The sequence below is a fragment of the Aptenodytes patagonicus genome, chromosome 4 (genome assembly GCF_965638725.1).
Source record: "Aptenodytes patagonicus chromosome 4, bAptPat1.pri.cur, whole genome shotgun sequence".
Classification (NCBI taxonomy): Eukaryota; Metazoa; Chordata; class Aves; order Sphenisciformes; family Spheniscidae; genus Aptenodytes; species Aptenodytes patagonicus.
Window position 1 is genome coordinate 20972248 of NC_134952.1, and position 16732 is coordinate 20988979.

The 16732-nt window shown below is 36.6% G+C and overlaps 1 protein-coding gene across 7 annotated transcripts in view; it reads left to right on the forward strand.

Moving 5' to 3' along the window:
* The window catches only part of RBPJ (recombination signal binding protein for immunoglobulin kappa J region), a 162799-nt gene extending 147001 nt beyond the window's left edge, over window positions 1-15798 (forward strand). For 5 of the 7 annotated variants that reach the window (XM_076336061.1, XM_076336063.1, XM_076336057.1 and 2 more), the window contains 4 exons: window positions 1988-2128; window positions 6958-7113; window positions 7827-7930; window positions 8747-13170. In XM_076336061.1, coding sequence (XP_076192176.1) covers window positions 1988-2128; window positions 6958-7113; window positions 7827-7930; window positions 8747-9062 — 717 coding nt within the window. In that variant the 3' untranslated portion in view covers window positions 9063-13170. The other 2 variants (XR_012995163.1, XM_076336059.1) reach the window with 2 other exon arrangements.
* Window positions 15799-16732: the final 934 nt, after the last annotated feature.

Sequence of the window (16732 nt, forward strand, 5' to 3'; positions counted from 1 at the left end):
GGTTAATCTGCAAGCTGTCCTTAAGAAAATGTCTATTTTAAAAACAGTAATGTAGGTCCCAGTGTAGCAAAATACTTTAAATACTGATATCGAATAGATGAGTAAAGTCTTTGCAGCCAGTAGGACTATTCCATTTGTTGAGTTCAGCACAGCTTTAAAAATGTTCTACTGATTTGAATCTAAAAGCACTTCTGTGTATTTCTAAGGATACATAATTATACCAATATCAGCTTGCAAAAGCATTTTGGACATTTATTAACACTGTTTTAAATATGGAACATTGGAAAAGCCTTTGGAATAACTTTTTTTTTTTAGAAAGAGACAATTTCAGCCCTTGTCTGTGTCACAGATACAAAATTGATTATAACCATTTAAGGTTTGTGAACCAAAAAAAAAATTTTTTTGCTGGATACACAGTAATGTTTTTTGTAAATAAATTTAAGTATAATTGTAGATTTTTTTTTTCTCCTGTTTTATGCACTAAATGCCAGCCTAAGTGGAATTTTATGTGACTGATAATAAACAATGCTTCATATGAGATCTTCTGTGAAATTGTGGTTTGTCAGCCCATTATGAATTTCATACAAGGCTTTGCTAATTCCACTTTTAAGTAAAAACAATTTTTAGAATGTGCCAATGTAAAACCAACCTTCCCTGCAGGCAGGTTTTTGTTCCCCTTCACAGACTTATTTTACTAGGACTGTAATGACAAATTCTTTCCCAATATCAAACTTAGCTAAAAAAGAAGATAGCCTGCTCAGAGTAAGTGGTATAAAATGATCGTTTAAATAGATCTTTTTTTTTTCTTTTTTTTTTTTAATCACATTATTTGACAGAAAAATCCAGACCTGGTTACTACTGATCTGGTTCAGTGCACATGAAATTCAGTAAGAGGATCTCACTTTATTTGTGGGCTTTGTGTTAGTATTTTTTTATTGCCGAAAGGAGATGCCATCATTTATGATTCCAGAAACCTTATTTGTAGGTAGAAATAGATTAAAACAAATTAGGCTAAACGTTCCTGTTTTGTTTGCTATTGGGAACATTTGTCATGCTGCCTTACAAGATTGATTGAAGGTGATGTGATTAAAAGGTAACTTGCAGATATTTTATAGGTTAATGCAAAGAACTTTGAAGAAACAGGTTAACCTTGAAACTTATATTGCTAATAATGCCATTTATTATCATTAGAAATCCCAGAGGACATGGTTGGCTTTCTGATTGTCGGCTTAGAAATCTTCAAGCACTTTGGCTGCTGCTTCTGCTGATGTTGCATAAAATGAAGTATTAAACTTTTTTCTAGAAGTTGAGTTAAAATTCCAAGCTACAGATTTCCACTGTCTGTAAGGGAATAACTTTTTTAATTTTTAAAAATAAATTAGCATAACAGCTCTGAATTAAGTCAGCAGATACTTTTTCACTGAACTGCCAGATGTAAGGAACAATTGTTCTTTGCAGTTGTCTTTAAGTAATATTTAATGACCAACTATTGTTAAGATACGCTATGATTGTTGTGTTTGCAAAACTGTACTTAAGGACATCTCCATACCTTTAAAGTAAACCCTTATTTTCAACTGTTCTCATTCAGCAACCAGTCTGCCACAGAATGTTGTTGATGCTATCAATGGTGGAAGCTTCTGTAGAAGTCTATTAATACTTGACCCTACTGCTCTTTTGTACCAGGAAATGGAACAAAAGTAGATTTTGCTGAAGCTTCAAGTTTTTTCCCCACTCTTATAGCAAAAAAGATAAAATATATATGCATGCAGCACATTGAAGCTGTATGAATGGAGTGTCACTTCAATGTTGTGTTCTTGTTTCAAAAGCATTGAGAATTATGAATCTAATGTTGGTACTAAAACAGGAGGCATGGAAATGAAAAAAAAAAATGACCTTTCATTTGCTTTACTAACAGTACATGTGTAATCTCCAATGTAATGAAGTACAGAAATTGTCCTAAATATATATGTAAAATTTTCATTCACAGATAATTCGAAAAGTAGATAAACAAACAGCGTTATTGGATGCAGATGATCCAGTATCGCAGCTCCATAAATGTGCATTTTACCTTAAAGACACTGAGAGAATGTATTTGTGCCTTTCCCAGGAGAGAATAATCCAATTTCAAGTGAGTTGTCTAAAACTATTTCAATAGATGAGAAGCGTGGTTGTGAAGTTTTCCCAAATATTCCCAAAATGTGTATGAATGCCAGTTTTGCGGTTGGTTTTGAGTGAGAATCTAATATTTTGTTTTGAAAAAACAGAGGATGAAAAGCAACAAACTTTCTGTCCCTTTCCAAATTGTTTTTTCTTGTAACCTTCCATGTCTGTCTAGACAATGAATTCTATTTTCTCCACTGCAAGAAATGGAAACACACTAGGAACTTGTGCATGCAATCATGATACTGTGGCTTAACATGTTGACATATGCCAGTGGAGTTGCACCACTTACTTGTGTGTCCATTTCTAGATTACAACAACTAGGAAATGATACAGTTTGTGATAATCTTATTTCATGGTGAATTTAGCAGAGTTGCGCTGTCTTGCTCTTGGCTAAGAGCATAAACATAGACAGCTAGGGTAGTTGACCACAGTAATTTGTAAAGCCACAGAAATTTGATTTGTCTGTAAAGAATGTAGCTGTCTCAGTCTTCAAGTATTTGTTTCTCCAGCAGGTGGAGAAAAATGTCCCTAGCAAGTTACTATAATAGGAATGAACCCCTAGGGAGAGCTGTAAAAAAAAATACCACAGTGTACAATTATTCTGACAGCTTGTACAATATGCTAACAAATTGTGGTTTTAGTCTCGTGTATGTTAGCATGCTTTTAGCAGACTTTCAGCATGGTAATTCCCATCAGAGTAACAAGACTGTGACCAAGTTCAGGCCTACCTAAGCATTGCAATTTTCTTTAAACACCCAGGGCAGCTCAAATAGCAAAGGGTGTTGAGAGATAATGCTGTGCTCCAAGAAGATGGCCACACTCGGGAAAGACTCAGGACTTCCTTAGGAGAACAGCTGTAGCTTCTTGGGTAAGAAAGGTAGAGGTAGGAAAGGGGGAAGCTAACTTTTTAAAGATTTCCCTTAATTTAAGGGAAGGGACAAGGATTGGTAAAGGCTCAGTTGACTTCTATCCTGAATTGGGACAATGGAAAGAGAATATGAGAAGTTTTGTTCATATTTCAGGAAACATATTCATGACTTGTGGCTCAAGAAGGGACCGGATCTATAGGTTCTACCCACATCACGTAGCAGATAATATCTATCAATATACGTTCTTGTAAAGGAGAATGGACCTTCGTCAAGAAGAAGAGAAAGCGATGAAACAGGAATTGCAATAACTCAGGATCAGCTTTGCTGTTTGATCTTTCTCAAAGTACATTGTGGGAAGGGCTGAATGAAGAAGCAACTCCTGCTTCTCTGACAGCTGCCCTAGTTCAACGTCCTGGAATTACCTGTGGGACTACCAGGACATCCTACCACTCTTCAGTTTCTGCAGCACTCATGAAGCCCGATCTGATAAGAGCTCTGAACTTTCCACATGGGTAGGGCTTAGGTAAAAGGACAACCCACTATTCTGAATTCTTTTAGTGGAGTAGGTACCTGCTGCTTCTACTCGTTGAATAAAATCTGTTAACTTGCACATTGGGCTGTTATCACTCTTTGGTAAGTGAAACCACTATGGAAGATAAACTCTTTCTACCAGTAGCAGGAGAGAAATCCCATTTTATCTGTTTTTTCCTTTGGACCAGAAGACCAAGATGAGAGAAACAGGCATGTGTAGCATCTTTCACCTGCCTGCTCTTAAGCATTTGCTGTTGAATACAGTTCCTACAGTAGGAGTCTAGACAGACTGTGGTCACTGTAAAAAAAGAAAAAACAAAAACCACAAAAAATCCCAAACTTTACTTTAGGGTGACAAGTCTCTCTTGGGTGAATGGAAATAGCCCAATATAGAGACCTTAGAGGCTTAAAGCAGAGAGGCATGAACCTGCAAAACCCTTGAAATTCAGTTGCTGAAGTACCAGCCCGATCTCTCTTTGAAGATGTCCGTGTATTCTGGAGAATACAGAAAGAATATAAATAATGCCTTACTGGATCAGAGCATAGTGCATATCTACGTCTAACAGCAGCAATAGGACATGGTGCTTACAGGAAGCAGGTGGATCTGGTCGCTTTATGCAGTCCAATGCAGTTGTACTCTACCAGCATCCACACTTTTTGTATTAAGGGTTGTTAAAGGCTGCGTCCCTTACTCTATCTTTTAGTATCATTTTGTAGATGTGTAGTCCATCAGTTTGATTCCTTTTGAATGTGCTGATGCTCTCTTTTTCTGCAGTATTCTGTGGCAGAAAGTTCAAGAGGTTTCCTGTCCTCTGTGTAGTAAACTTTTGCTGTATTTGTTTTGAATGATCTAATAGTTTCTGAGAGTGATTCCTAGTTCCGGTTTTGCAGGATTTAGTGAGCAACAGTTCTGCATTCACCTTACCCATCAACATCTTAATTTCTTCTCTCCAAATTGGAGAGTCACAGTCTTTTCAATTTCTTCTCGTAAGGTCAGCAGCTCCTTGGTGATTTTAGTTGCCTCTCTGTACCTTCTCTTTTTTCACCTTTCTTAGACGGGGAGACCAGAACTGCACACAGTATTCCAGAATTAGGTGAACAAAAGATTTACACTGGCAAAATAGTACCTGATACCTTGTTCTCAATATTTTTTTTTCTGATGGTGTCCAACATTGTGTTGCCACTTGCGGCTGCTGCTGCACATTGAGCTGGTGATTTCAGAAAACTGTCAGTGGTGACTCCAGGATCCTAAGCTGTAACTACCAGTTCCAAGTTCAGTATCTTATGGGCATCATTTACAGAATTTTTCTTTAGAAGCCTCACTTTTACCTAAATTGAAGCTCATTACCACTTTTTTGCTTTCTATGTTCATTTTGATGTCCTTGCAATTGTAACAGCATTTAACTACCTGAAAAACTTAAGATCATGCAGAAGTTTGAAGATTTGACCTCACTAGCACACTGGTGAGGACGTTGACTAAAACTGATCGCAACACCAGTCTCGGGGAGGGGACTGCACTGTTGGCTTTTGTGCATTTTGAAAGGAGAATGACTGTTAAGGTCTACCTTTTGCTTTTTGCTTTCCTTTAATTAGCTTTCTATTAAAAAAAAAAAAGCACAACTTTTTCTAATCCATTATAATTTCATTTCTTTAATATCCTTTCATATAGAGCTTTCTTGAGGTTTTTTTTTGGGGGGGAGGGGTTAGTGGTGTTTGGTTGTTTGTTTTTTTTAAAATCCAAATATATTATATTCTTGGATTCCTTTTGTCTGTGTCCTTGTTGTGTTTACCAGTTCTTGGGGAATTCTGTCCTTTATCTGTTAATGTTATGCAATTGTTTGTTTCCCATCCTGTCTCCATGTGAAGCCAGTCAATACATGAGGTACTAAGCATGGTGTTAGGGCATTTCAATCTTCCAGTGCCACCTGTTGAGAAAGTTTAGCTATAAAAGGAAAGGCAAGAGGGGTGGGAAAAAGTGCCTGGAGGTGAACTGCTGTATTTGGAAGTGACAAGGAGGAATGCTTCTCTGGAAGAGGAATCATAATCTTTCAAGGATTTCTGTGACAGAAGGAGTAATGTGTTCCTGAAATGATTTGTGACATAGGACTTTCAGAACAAATTCTGTGGCATTTGCCTTCCACTTTGTAGCTGGGATTTAGCAGGTCTGAAGAAGCCAGTCAAGGATCTTGTACAGGGTCATTCATTTTTGGTATCTGTGGTTTTATTTGTCATGAGTTAAAGTACGTCAGTCTATGCCAACAGGAATTGTAGTCAACCTGTAGGAAAAATGTCATGCATTGAAATAGTATACAACAGTTCCTCTTTTGAAGTTGGGCTAGTAATTTAGAAGCTCTATATGTTTCTAATAAAAATATCAGTTGGTTCTTGAGCTTGGAAAGATCTGTAGTTGCTATCCTTGTTGCACACTTCCCTTGCAAGCTGTTTTCATTGCTTTTTCACATGATCATACCAGAGTCCACATGAGAATGCAGCTTTGATCTTAACTTCCTTTCATCTGAACTGGTAAATTCGTGCTAATTGGAGTCTATCTAACAGTTTTGAAGAGTGAAGGTTATGGTTACATGCCTAGATATCCTTAAAGCTTAATGGAAGAAAACAGAATTTAGGTATTAAAATTAGAATCTTTGAGTCCCATTTTTTTCTGTGCCTGTGTTTAACCTATACACAATTTCCTTATTAGTTGCTAGATGATGGAATTGTTCAGAGAGGCTTTTGTTGCCATAAAAAATAGTTGTCAGTGTACTTTCTATCTATGTATATATGTATGTATACTAATTTAGTAATATTTAGTAATATTTACAAGGAGACAGTGAAAGTTTCTGACTAATTTGCAAGGTTGTAATTTCAGCTTCTCTCCCATGTCTTTGCACAAACACTGAAACATAAGCTTGTGTTTTCCATCATTTTGTAGATGGTGAAGAACTCTCTAAAAAGAAAAAAATCCTGGCCAGATGTAAATCATAACTAATTAAAAGTATTCCACTTCAGTCTGTAGCTGATTTAGTCACTTTGCATTAATAAAACGAGATCTATTTTAAAGTAGCTACTTCTAGTTGCTGTAGTTCGTTGGTTAATGGCTATTGAATAATGTTAAAACTTTGAAAGCTGAACTAAAATAAAACCCAATAATAAACAGGAGGTTGGAGAGGTGACAGTGTCATAGGTGAGAGTTAGTGTTCTCACAAGTTTTAGTTTTCTACTAGTTTTGCTGAAATGTATGTGACTGTTTCTCTAGGTCATTTTGTTAGAGGAAAAACATAAGGAAACATGTTTTTGAAATAATAGACATTGTTACTGGCTGGGTTGTTTTTTAGCTCTGTGATTTGGCAAACAAGTCTACAGGTCAGATTTAAAACTTTTCTTTCTTTCTAAGGCCACTCCATGCCCAAAAGAACCAAATAAAGAAATGATTAATGATGGAGCTTCTTGGACAATCATTAGCACAGATAAAGCAGAATACACGTTTTATGAGGGGATGGGACCGGTCCATGCTCCAGTGACACCTGTGCCTGTTGTAGAAAGTCTTCAAGTAAGTTTGTTTTTTTTTTTTAATAAACTCTTTATGTGAGATTATTTTTGTCATACATACTTCATGGTACCTTTGTGGAATACTGTAGGAAAACATTCTTACTAGCTTTATAAATAGGAAAATTACTTTATGTTGCAATAATTTTTATTACCTACATTTCAGAATACATGAGCCTATCTGTCACAGGAGTAATATTAATATTGTTCTATACATTAGGAATTTTATTTCTTAAAATACTACGGTAGTGATATCCTTAGGACTTCTACTTCTGTTTGATTGTTTAGAAAATGATTTTGGCTCTTAAAACAGCCAATTATAGATCAAAGAGAGCCAGACTGAAACCTTATTAAGAAAGTCAGCATTCTGCTGTGGAAAAACTTGAAGCTCTCCTAACATGTTCTCTGAAAGATTCTTTGTTCTTTGTTTTCAAAGCCTTGTTGACTTCTATTCTAGTGGCCACTATCAAAACTTAGAAGTTCCTTCAGGATATCAAATTAATTGGCAGTATCTTTTAGATGTGTTACTTCTTTACAGTTCAGTTGTGTAGGTATGTTTCTTTCAGTTTTATCCAGCTCATAGAAACAGCACTGTTTACAGTTCTTGTATGCATGTGAAGAATTTTTTTCTTTTTTTTTCTGAGGGGGAGGTGGGGTTTTTTTATTAATACATTTTTTTGTGGATTTTCTTCTTTTTTCTATTTGCTCCCTTTCCAGTTGAATGGTGGCGGGGATGTAGCGATGTTGGAACTTACAGGACAGAACTTCACTCCAAATTTACGTGTCTGGTTTGGGGATGTGGAAGCTGAAACCATGTACAGGTACAGTATTTCCCACTACTTTTATGGTGATTACATTTTACTGGATGCTTTGAAGAGTGTATACTCATATGTATACATTCAAGTGTATACTTTCTGCCCTGCAGAAAGGGATCTGGGAGTGCTGGTTGACAGTAGGCTCAGTATGAGTCAGCAGTGTGCCCTGGCAGCCAAGAGGGCAAACCGTATCCAGCTGGTCAAAAGAAGTGATAATCCCACTGTATTTAGCGTTGGTGCAGCCTCACCTTGAGTACTGTGTGCAGTTCTGGGCCCCATCATTTAAGAAGGCTGTTAAGGTACTTGAATGTGTCCAGAGGAGGGCAACAAAGCTGGTGAAAGGGCTGGAAGGAAATGTCCTATGAGGAGTGGCTAAAGACTCTGGGTTTGTGTAGGTTGGAGGAAAGGAGGCTGAGGGGCGACCTCAGTGCTCTCTACAGCTTCCTGAGGAGGGGAAGTGGAGAGGGAGGTGCTGATCTCTTCTCCCTGGGATCCAGTGACAGGACGCATAGGAACGGTTCAAAGCTGTGCCAGGGGAGGTTCAGACTTGACATTAGGAAACATTTCTTTGCTAAGAGGGTGGTCAAACACTGGAACAGGCTTCTTAGAGAGGTGGTCGATGCCCCAGGCCTGTCAGTGTTTAAGAGGCATTTGAACAATGCCCTTAATAATATGCTTTAACTTCTGCTCAGCCCCGGAGCGGTCAGGCAGTTGGATTAGATGATTGTTGTAGGTCTCTTCCAACTGAACTATTCTGTTCTGTTCTATTCTATTCTTTAAGCTTAAGTTTTATTATGCTCAGTTGACTCTCCTGTTTTTCAGATGCGCAGAGAGCATGCTATGTGTTGTTCCAGACATTTCTGCATTTCGAGAGGGTTGGAGGTGGGTCCGTCAGCCAGTCCAGGTTCCAGTAACTTTGGTCCGTAACGATGGCATAATTTACTCCACCAGCCTTACCTTTACATACACACCGGAACCAGGGCCACGACCACACTGCAGTGCTGCTGGAGCAATCCTCAGAGCCAACTCAAGCCTCATGGCTTCCAGTGAAACAAATACAAACAGCGAGGGAAGCTACACAAACGTCAGCACAAATCCAACCAATGTCACATCATCTACAGCAACTGTAGTTTCCTAACTACTATTGTTTGTCTGGACTTTAACTGACTTTTAAGTGCTACATTCAAGAGAACTGAACAATTTTTGTGGTTTCATGGAAAAACACCTTTCCATTTTAGGTGATATTATTTGAACCTTGTTACCTGCAAGTGCTGATCTTAAATATAGAAGCCACAATAAAAAAAAAAAAAACATCCGAAACATAAGAACTTTATTGAAAATCTATTTTTCAGCTGTTTTTTTTAATGGGCAAGAAACAAAAAATGTGGCTGGGATACATGTTGAGCAAACTAGAAAACATGAACGCAACATAGTTTTTATGGACCAAGGAACTTGTATAAGCTTTAGTATAAAAGGTACATTTTCACCATACCTTTTTTGTATCACAACATATAGTACACTTTTGTTACCAAATAGTTTATATTTTTTTTTCCTCTGAGCTTTTGCTCTGAAGTATATTCAGGTTCCAAGCCTGACCATGCTTGTATAATCTAATTACCATACTCTTCCAGTTTTAAAAAAATATATATATTTTTGGTCTGTGGCTGGAACTGTTCCTTTTTTTAAACTGAAGTCTTGTGACTTTTTATGAACTGAAATTGTTTTTATTTCAGCAAGTAGAACCTTGTAAAGGCCAGCATATTTTTTTTAAGATTATATGAAGTCTGTGCAAAAGCTTTAAAAAATGCCTCTGCCTTGCCTGCAATACATGCAATGTATGTTAACTTTAGTGCTCTGTTTTCAGTCATTGTTAATAGTTATTTCTGTTTTCCTTTTTTAAATATGTATTTATAGTGATAATTCATGAGGTTCTAACATTACATGAGTTTCTTTTTAAAGTGGGATCTCAAGCAGTCATATTAATGATTGTTCATGTCACAGGCATACGTTGGTGTTTTTGAAGGGTTGTTACTGGGTTACTCCCCCTCTTCCTTGCTCAGTCATATTGCATCTGAAAATGTTTCAGGATCTGTTCAGGTTTTTCTAATCTTGTACATAATTTGTATTAAGTGTAAGTTAAATGTTTTATTTTGAAAGTGGAATGTTCCCAATAACTTCATTTGGCAGCATGTCTTCTGTCTTGTTGGCATGTAACTAAAATACCATGAGAAGTATGTGCTACAAATGGGATTGGTAGATGATGCCCTTCATCACTTGAGAATCACAACAAGCATGTTTTTCTTCATACTGTTCAGTAAATTAGGCCAGACTTTGGTGTAACACTTGTATTGAGAACGTGCTTTCATTGTGAAGTGATCATACCATAATAACTAGAAGTAAATTTTATTACTTAGAAATGGGCAAATAGAAAATCGTAAAAGCACTATGAAGATGTCGACTCCTCCCATCCTTATTTCCTGTGGGTTTCTCTCCCTGCCAACAGCTTGTGCAACATTCAAGTCTTCTCTCCATCATAAATTCAAGGCTCATTTGCACTTTGACTTTGTTGGTTGTTGCATTTGTTTTTCATTTTGACTTTGCCATGTTTTGTCCCTCCTTGTGGACCTGCCTGCTTCATTTGTATTTGAAAGTATACCCCAGTAGTTCATTTGTAGTCACAGAACTAGGTATAGACTCATAGGACAAGTTCTGATAGTGTGATCTTCCTCTTTAAAAGCCAAAATACAAATTTTATGGTGTGTTCAGCCTTTTCTATACCCTAAAGCAAGAGCCACAACTGCTGTGTAAATGTGAACCTGTGGCTTCCTACAGTGCATTGCTTACAAGCTTATCTGTTGACCATTTTCATAGGGGTTTTATTTCTGACCACTTATTCCAATTTCAACACCCACAACCATTTTAAAGCATTGTCTCTGCACCATATTTGTGTACTCTGACGCTCCATTCTACTTGTTTGCTTTAGTGATCCGTTGTATGTGTGAAAACAATGTGGTTAAAGGAAGAAACCGGTTATAAAGCGTATTTAGCTAATAGTAAAATCAGTGCCACTGTCCTTTTAAAATGTGCTTGTATTCTACTACAGGCCTTCATATTTGCTATTCTATATTACGAAACTTATTCCCATGACATAGTTGCAATGCTGGTTCTTAGCACTAGTGAATACTGCCTCACCTCATCTCCGTTTCAGTGACCAAGGGCAGAATTCATTGTGGCCTTATCTCTGTTTTAAACTGTTTACTGGCATTTACTTGCAAATCTGTTTACCTTTGTACGTGCTATAGAATTGCATTTTGTGTTGTGGCAGGAATCATTTCACAGTGTTTTTGTTAGAAGCACATAAGTATCTTAGAGTACGGCTTAATTCGAGAGCCACAGATTTTCATCACTAATTAGACTGAGAATTAAAATAAGTGATATATACATCAGATTTAGAGGGTATTCAAGAACAAACCATGATATACACACAGTAGGCAAACTATAACAAGCCTTTTAACCTTGAAAGACTATTTAAAATAGCTTTTCAGAACTTGACACCTGCTTTTTTACTCATTATTTTAAAATTTTTACATTTAAATGCAATACTTTTTATATTCAGTCTCTTTACTTGCAATAATTTTGTCCAATAGATATGATGTTCCTTGACTTGTAAAGAACGTAGTGACTTAGCCTAATTTCTGCTGTTCTACACACTACAGCCAAGTGGGTGAAAAAAAGAGACTGCTAAGTTCTGCTTACAAGACCATTTTAAACCCCATTTTTCCCTTGGGCTTGTGGCTCCATTGTCGCCAGTAGTTATTCCGTAGTATAGAAATGGTCTTCCAGGTCCTTACTGTTGTCAAGATGTCCTGTTATTCAGATATATTATCTTCCTGAACTTTTTCCTGTGGGGTGATATTGTTACATTTATTGGCCTTGTGAGCTGTTAATCAGTTTTCATGATATTAACAATATCTCAAGATTTTGATAAAACTACTTTTAGAATGTTTCAGTATGAAACTATTATAACTGTTCAAGTCTAGCTGTTAAGTCTGCTGTTAATTCTATATACATAGAAATTGAGTCTGTTCAGAATGTTGTTATAGTTCCAACTATAGGAAGAAAAAGCAAATCAAGTGCTCACATTTAGCTATGCCTTTTCTTGTTTTCTTTTATTTGGAACTGCATTTCAGAATTCAACACTAGCGTAGTCTTTAATAATCTGCTGCTGCTGGTTTTCCTAATTATTTGCCCTGAGGGCATCCCACAACTGTGTTGTTAATGGTATTCTGTACTTCTTTTCGTTGCACAGACTTACAAGATCAGAATGGTTACCTGAAAAGACATGAACTCAAGACATTAAGTCAGTGAATTCCCCATATACAAAATATTAATGCCAAGTGAAACAAATTATCTATTGGAAGTAAGCTACCCACTTGTAGATTAAATGACTCCATAGAGGTGTCCATCTTGAAACTAAGATGCTCTTCAATTATTAACCATATTATTTACTTTCTTTCAAAAGCAGCTGTGTTTATGAGTACTGAACAAATGTGTATACTTTCCTGTGCCAGACTTTTGACTTTGTTTTCAAGCACTGTACTGTGGGATTGAGTGGCAGCTTTGTTAGAAAAAGAAGTATATTAGGGTTTTTACTTAACCCTTTTAGGACTGAACAATTTCTTCCCTTTAGAAGCTGTAAAATAAATGAGCAGTTCTACCTATGTAACATTCTGTCTGTGTTCAGCACTGCATTTGCCCTATCTGGAGGTGCTATGCTAATGTCTTTTTTTTTTTTTTAAATCCTGTAGCATGTGTATACATTCAGTCTTAAAAGGGTTATTTTTACAAACTGTGCACCTGTAAAGTTTCTTAGCAATAAGGTAGAAAAATGAGCAAGTTTTTACCATAATTTTGTAGAATTAATTGCTCAGTTCCATATTTCATCAAGAAAAACCCTGCAATATGGGCAGTTTTGAGGATTAAATAAAAGTGAAATGTAAACCACATAAAAGTGTTTTTGTCAAGTGTACTCTGTGTGTGTATGTGCATATGCTATCGGGTTTCATTTTTTTCTACAAGGCTTAAAGATAAAATGCCGTGTTACTGTTGATGTGACAAACATAATTGAACATCTGTATGATGATATAGAAGTAGTTATGATTTGATCAGGTGTTGAAACTTGCCACGTTTTTGTGGATTTCTTTTCAATGTTAACCAAGGAATATGATTCATCTTTTTTTTTTTTTTTTTTTTGCGAATGAACAGTGAGGTCATCTATGGAACCAGAACAACACAAAAGACGACCAACCCCAGGAGTGGAAAAGTCATCAGTAGTTGTGAGGCTATGCACACTGGACTCCACTTAAACAGGATATGGAATGTCCACCCAAAAATCTAAATCGGTTTCATTATTGCTTGTATTATTGCTGGAGTTAGATAAGAAACTGTTTTTTCCAATAATGTAAAAAAAAAAAAAGGGTTCACTTTTTTATATTATTTATTAAATAAGAAAAAATGAACTGTGTTTAATTGTTTAACTTTAGCAACTTTATTATTGCAACTAGTAAACCTGACTTATTTTCATCCTTAGTTGCAGACTGTCTGATATTTCTTTCAGTTGGTTAATAATTAGAACTAGAAATTTAGCAAGCTAGCTTATTTCTTGCTTTGAGAGAATGCTCTAGTAGGGCCATAAGGAAAAACTAGAAATTATGTGCTCTTTTAGTTTGCAAGCACAAGTGACACAGTCACTTGAAAAAAGTTTCTGAGATGGGAAGTGGACGACACAGCAGAGAGAGAATTTGGAATGGCAGAAACCTACCAGTACCAGTTTTGTATTAAACTAATACAAGAAGTACCAGTTTATCCATAAGACTGCGAAGGGGCCAGAAGTGGTTGTTACGAAGGTGTGGCAAGGGCGAGAGAGAGAGATTTCATTGGAAAAAATAGATCATTTAACTATAAGGAAGCATTACAGATTTCTATTGAAACATCTGCAAAGGTGAATGCCATTATTCCCAAGACACATAAAATAGCCAGAAAGTCAACACTGGTAGAGCTTCTGCTGTTTGAAACGGGTGGTATGGGCAGATTACATTTCAAAATTATTTTAAAGACTTCTGCAGTCTGTTTCTGGAATGATAGATTGATTCTTCTGGAACGGAATAGAAATTAGATCTGAGGTTTTGGCAAAGAGAACGGTCACTTGCTAAACTTCAGTGTTGGTACACTTGGAAGAAACTGCGTGGGATGGTGCTGGTCTTAGATGAAGAACTACAGATATTAAAACATCCCTTCATCTAAACCTTGGCAATTAGCTATATAGATAGTCTCAATAATAAATCCTGTTAAAATCCAGGTTAGAGGATTAAAAGGAGAATGGTGTGAAATTATTTGGCTAGAGGAAAGGATTCATTTGGAGGATTACATGCAATATATGCCATTTCAGAACATTCAGACTTACAGAACTGGGACAGGTAGTTTACCTTTCACAGTGCCCTATTTAGACTGGAGTTGCATGCTTCTGAGAAGGGTAGAAAAAACCTGTATGTGCTCAATTAGTGTGTCCATAAAGGATATTTATTTCTGGTACCCAGTAGCACATGCTTAGCGTGAGGCCAAAAGCACGAAGAGTTACAGCCTATATTATTTATTTAAAAATACTTTTGTGTTGAGTATCAAAATTAATTATGTATGCTGAAGAGAAATAAGTTGAGGAAGTCTTGATTCTCTGTAGCGGCAAACTTGAAAGCTAACTGCTGTCTGAAAAAGATCTGATAAAGCCTTCTGAATTTGACATCTTTCAGGTTCTGCATCTCCTTCAAGTATGGAAAAGGATGGTTAAAAGTTTGCTGTCGTCTTTTCCATGCACTATTGCCTTTGTATTCTAGTCTCAGTTCCCATACTTTTCATGTGTACTTTTCCAGATCCTTAATTAGTTTGCAGTTTTTCTCAGAATGTGTTAATTTTGCTGCATAATTTAGGAGAGAGGAGATGGTGTTAAGTAAGGTGAGCTGTAACTTTTGAGACTATGTGCTGTCATCTCTCTCTGCTGTTTTACTGTTGTCCTGTGGGGTGGGGGAGAAAGACATGTTAGTTGGTTGTTTTTTAAGCTGCTTGTAGGTACATTGAATGGAAGTTTCTACAGACCTGGCCTTAATGATCTGCAGGTCTTTATCTGAAGATGGCACATGTAATTTGGAACCATATAAAGGTACCTGTGAATCTTTATCGGAATTTAGAAATTCTTTGCTTATTATTCATATTTTAATTATATTTGCTGTCATGTTGCCCCCTCATCTATGTTCATTAAAACCTTAAATCTTCTCTGCTTTTAACTAAAATACCTTTGTTCTATTTGCTGATTTGTTCACTGGGAAATTTGTCCATTTCCGCCTCTACGAATCCCCACAGATGTGTTTCACAGGCAAGATGGGACCTTGTGCCATTCGACCTACTCCTGTCCCCTACCTCCCTCTCTTACTTTCTACTTTAGCTTCTCCCGAGTGACTTGACTGAGGCCTTTGACGTATAAATAATAGAAACTGCATTCATTTGTTCGTTGCTATACCAATACATTAAGACATTTATAATAAATTGCTATCCATTGGCCATCCTTTACAGAAAGAAGGATTTCATTACAGAAACTGCAGCCTTACAGACCGTATCATCAGAATCTTTTTAAGAACTTCATAGTTCTGCTTGAAGAATAACTTCAACAATTGTATAAAAGATAGAAGCACATACCTATAGATATTGTGTTTTCTGTCTTGAAATTATCTAATAGCCAACTGGTCACAAACATATAATTAGTTCTTAAAATCTCCAAGTGAGTTTAATTCTGTTTTGAGCCCAGTGACTTTTTTTTTTTTTCAGTGAGCCAGTTTGTTCTAGTGTTTCTTGTTGGTTTTGACAATTCTGACAGAATTGTACATAATCTGTTTAGAGCTAATCCAGACTTGGTTTTTTGGTCTTTATCCAAGGCAACTTTGCGTGATGCTTCTGTATGTGCATGTAGTTGCTGAGTTTAGTTCAGTGTGAACTTTAAATATTTCTTTACCTGCAGAAACATGTCTCATGCAGCACCGTATAGATATACAGACACCCCTCCCCCGCAAAGACAGAAATGGTTGGTTTGTATCTTGTTAGCTTCCGTTGTTCCCTTTCGTCCCCAGTAATGTATTACTATAATGTCTTAAATTATGTCTTTTTCCTATTATTGTACTTTTTTCTGTTTGTTCTCAATTCGGTGTGCTTCAAATTCCATTTCAGTTCTCTCACTGCCAACAATTTTACTTTGTGGAAATTGTGAAAGGGCAGATAGAGGATTCATGGTGATTGAATTTACTGCCTTAAAAAACATAATTGGGAATTCCCCAAAAATGTAAGAAAGATTCAGCAACATTATTGGATTTTAACATGAAATAAATCATTAGGATAGGAAATGATATATCTGGGGTTTTTTAATGTACTCATATCTTGGTCGTAACAAAAGGTGTTTCTATGCTTTGCCTTTGAAAGCAAGAACTTTAAATTTCTCACACTGTTTAACATAATTCTGTGGAATTCTTTGTTTGCAAGATTGAGAAAACAAGCACCTCAACATACAGACAAGGCAACTGCAGGTTTGCCTCTTGATGTCAATGCAGCTTCTAATACAGCATCTACTTTCTTCTTCTGAGGGAAGAAAGTAAGCGGTCCCATTGTTCCTTCATCCTGCTCAGATTTTATGGGTCTCGCAGCCTGATTTGTGTAACAATAATTTCAAGCATTGTGATTAAGTATAGTTGCTAAGGTGGCACAGTCTGG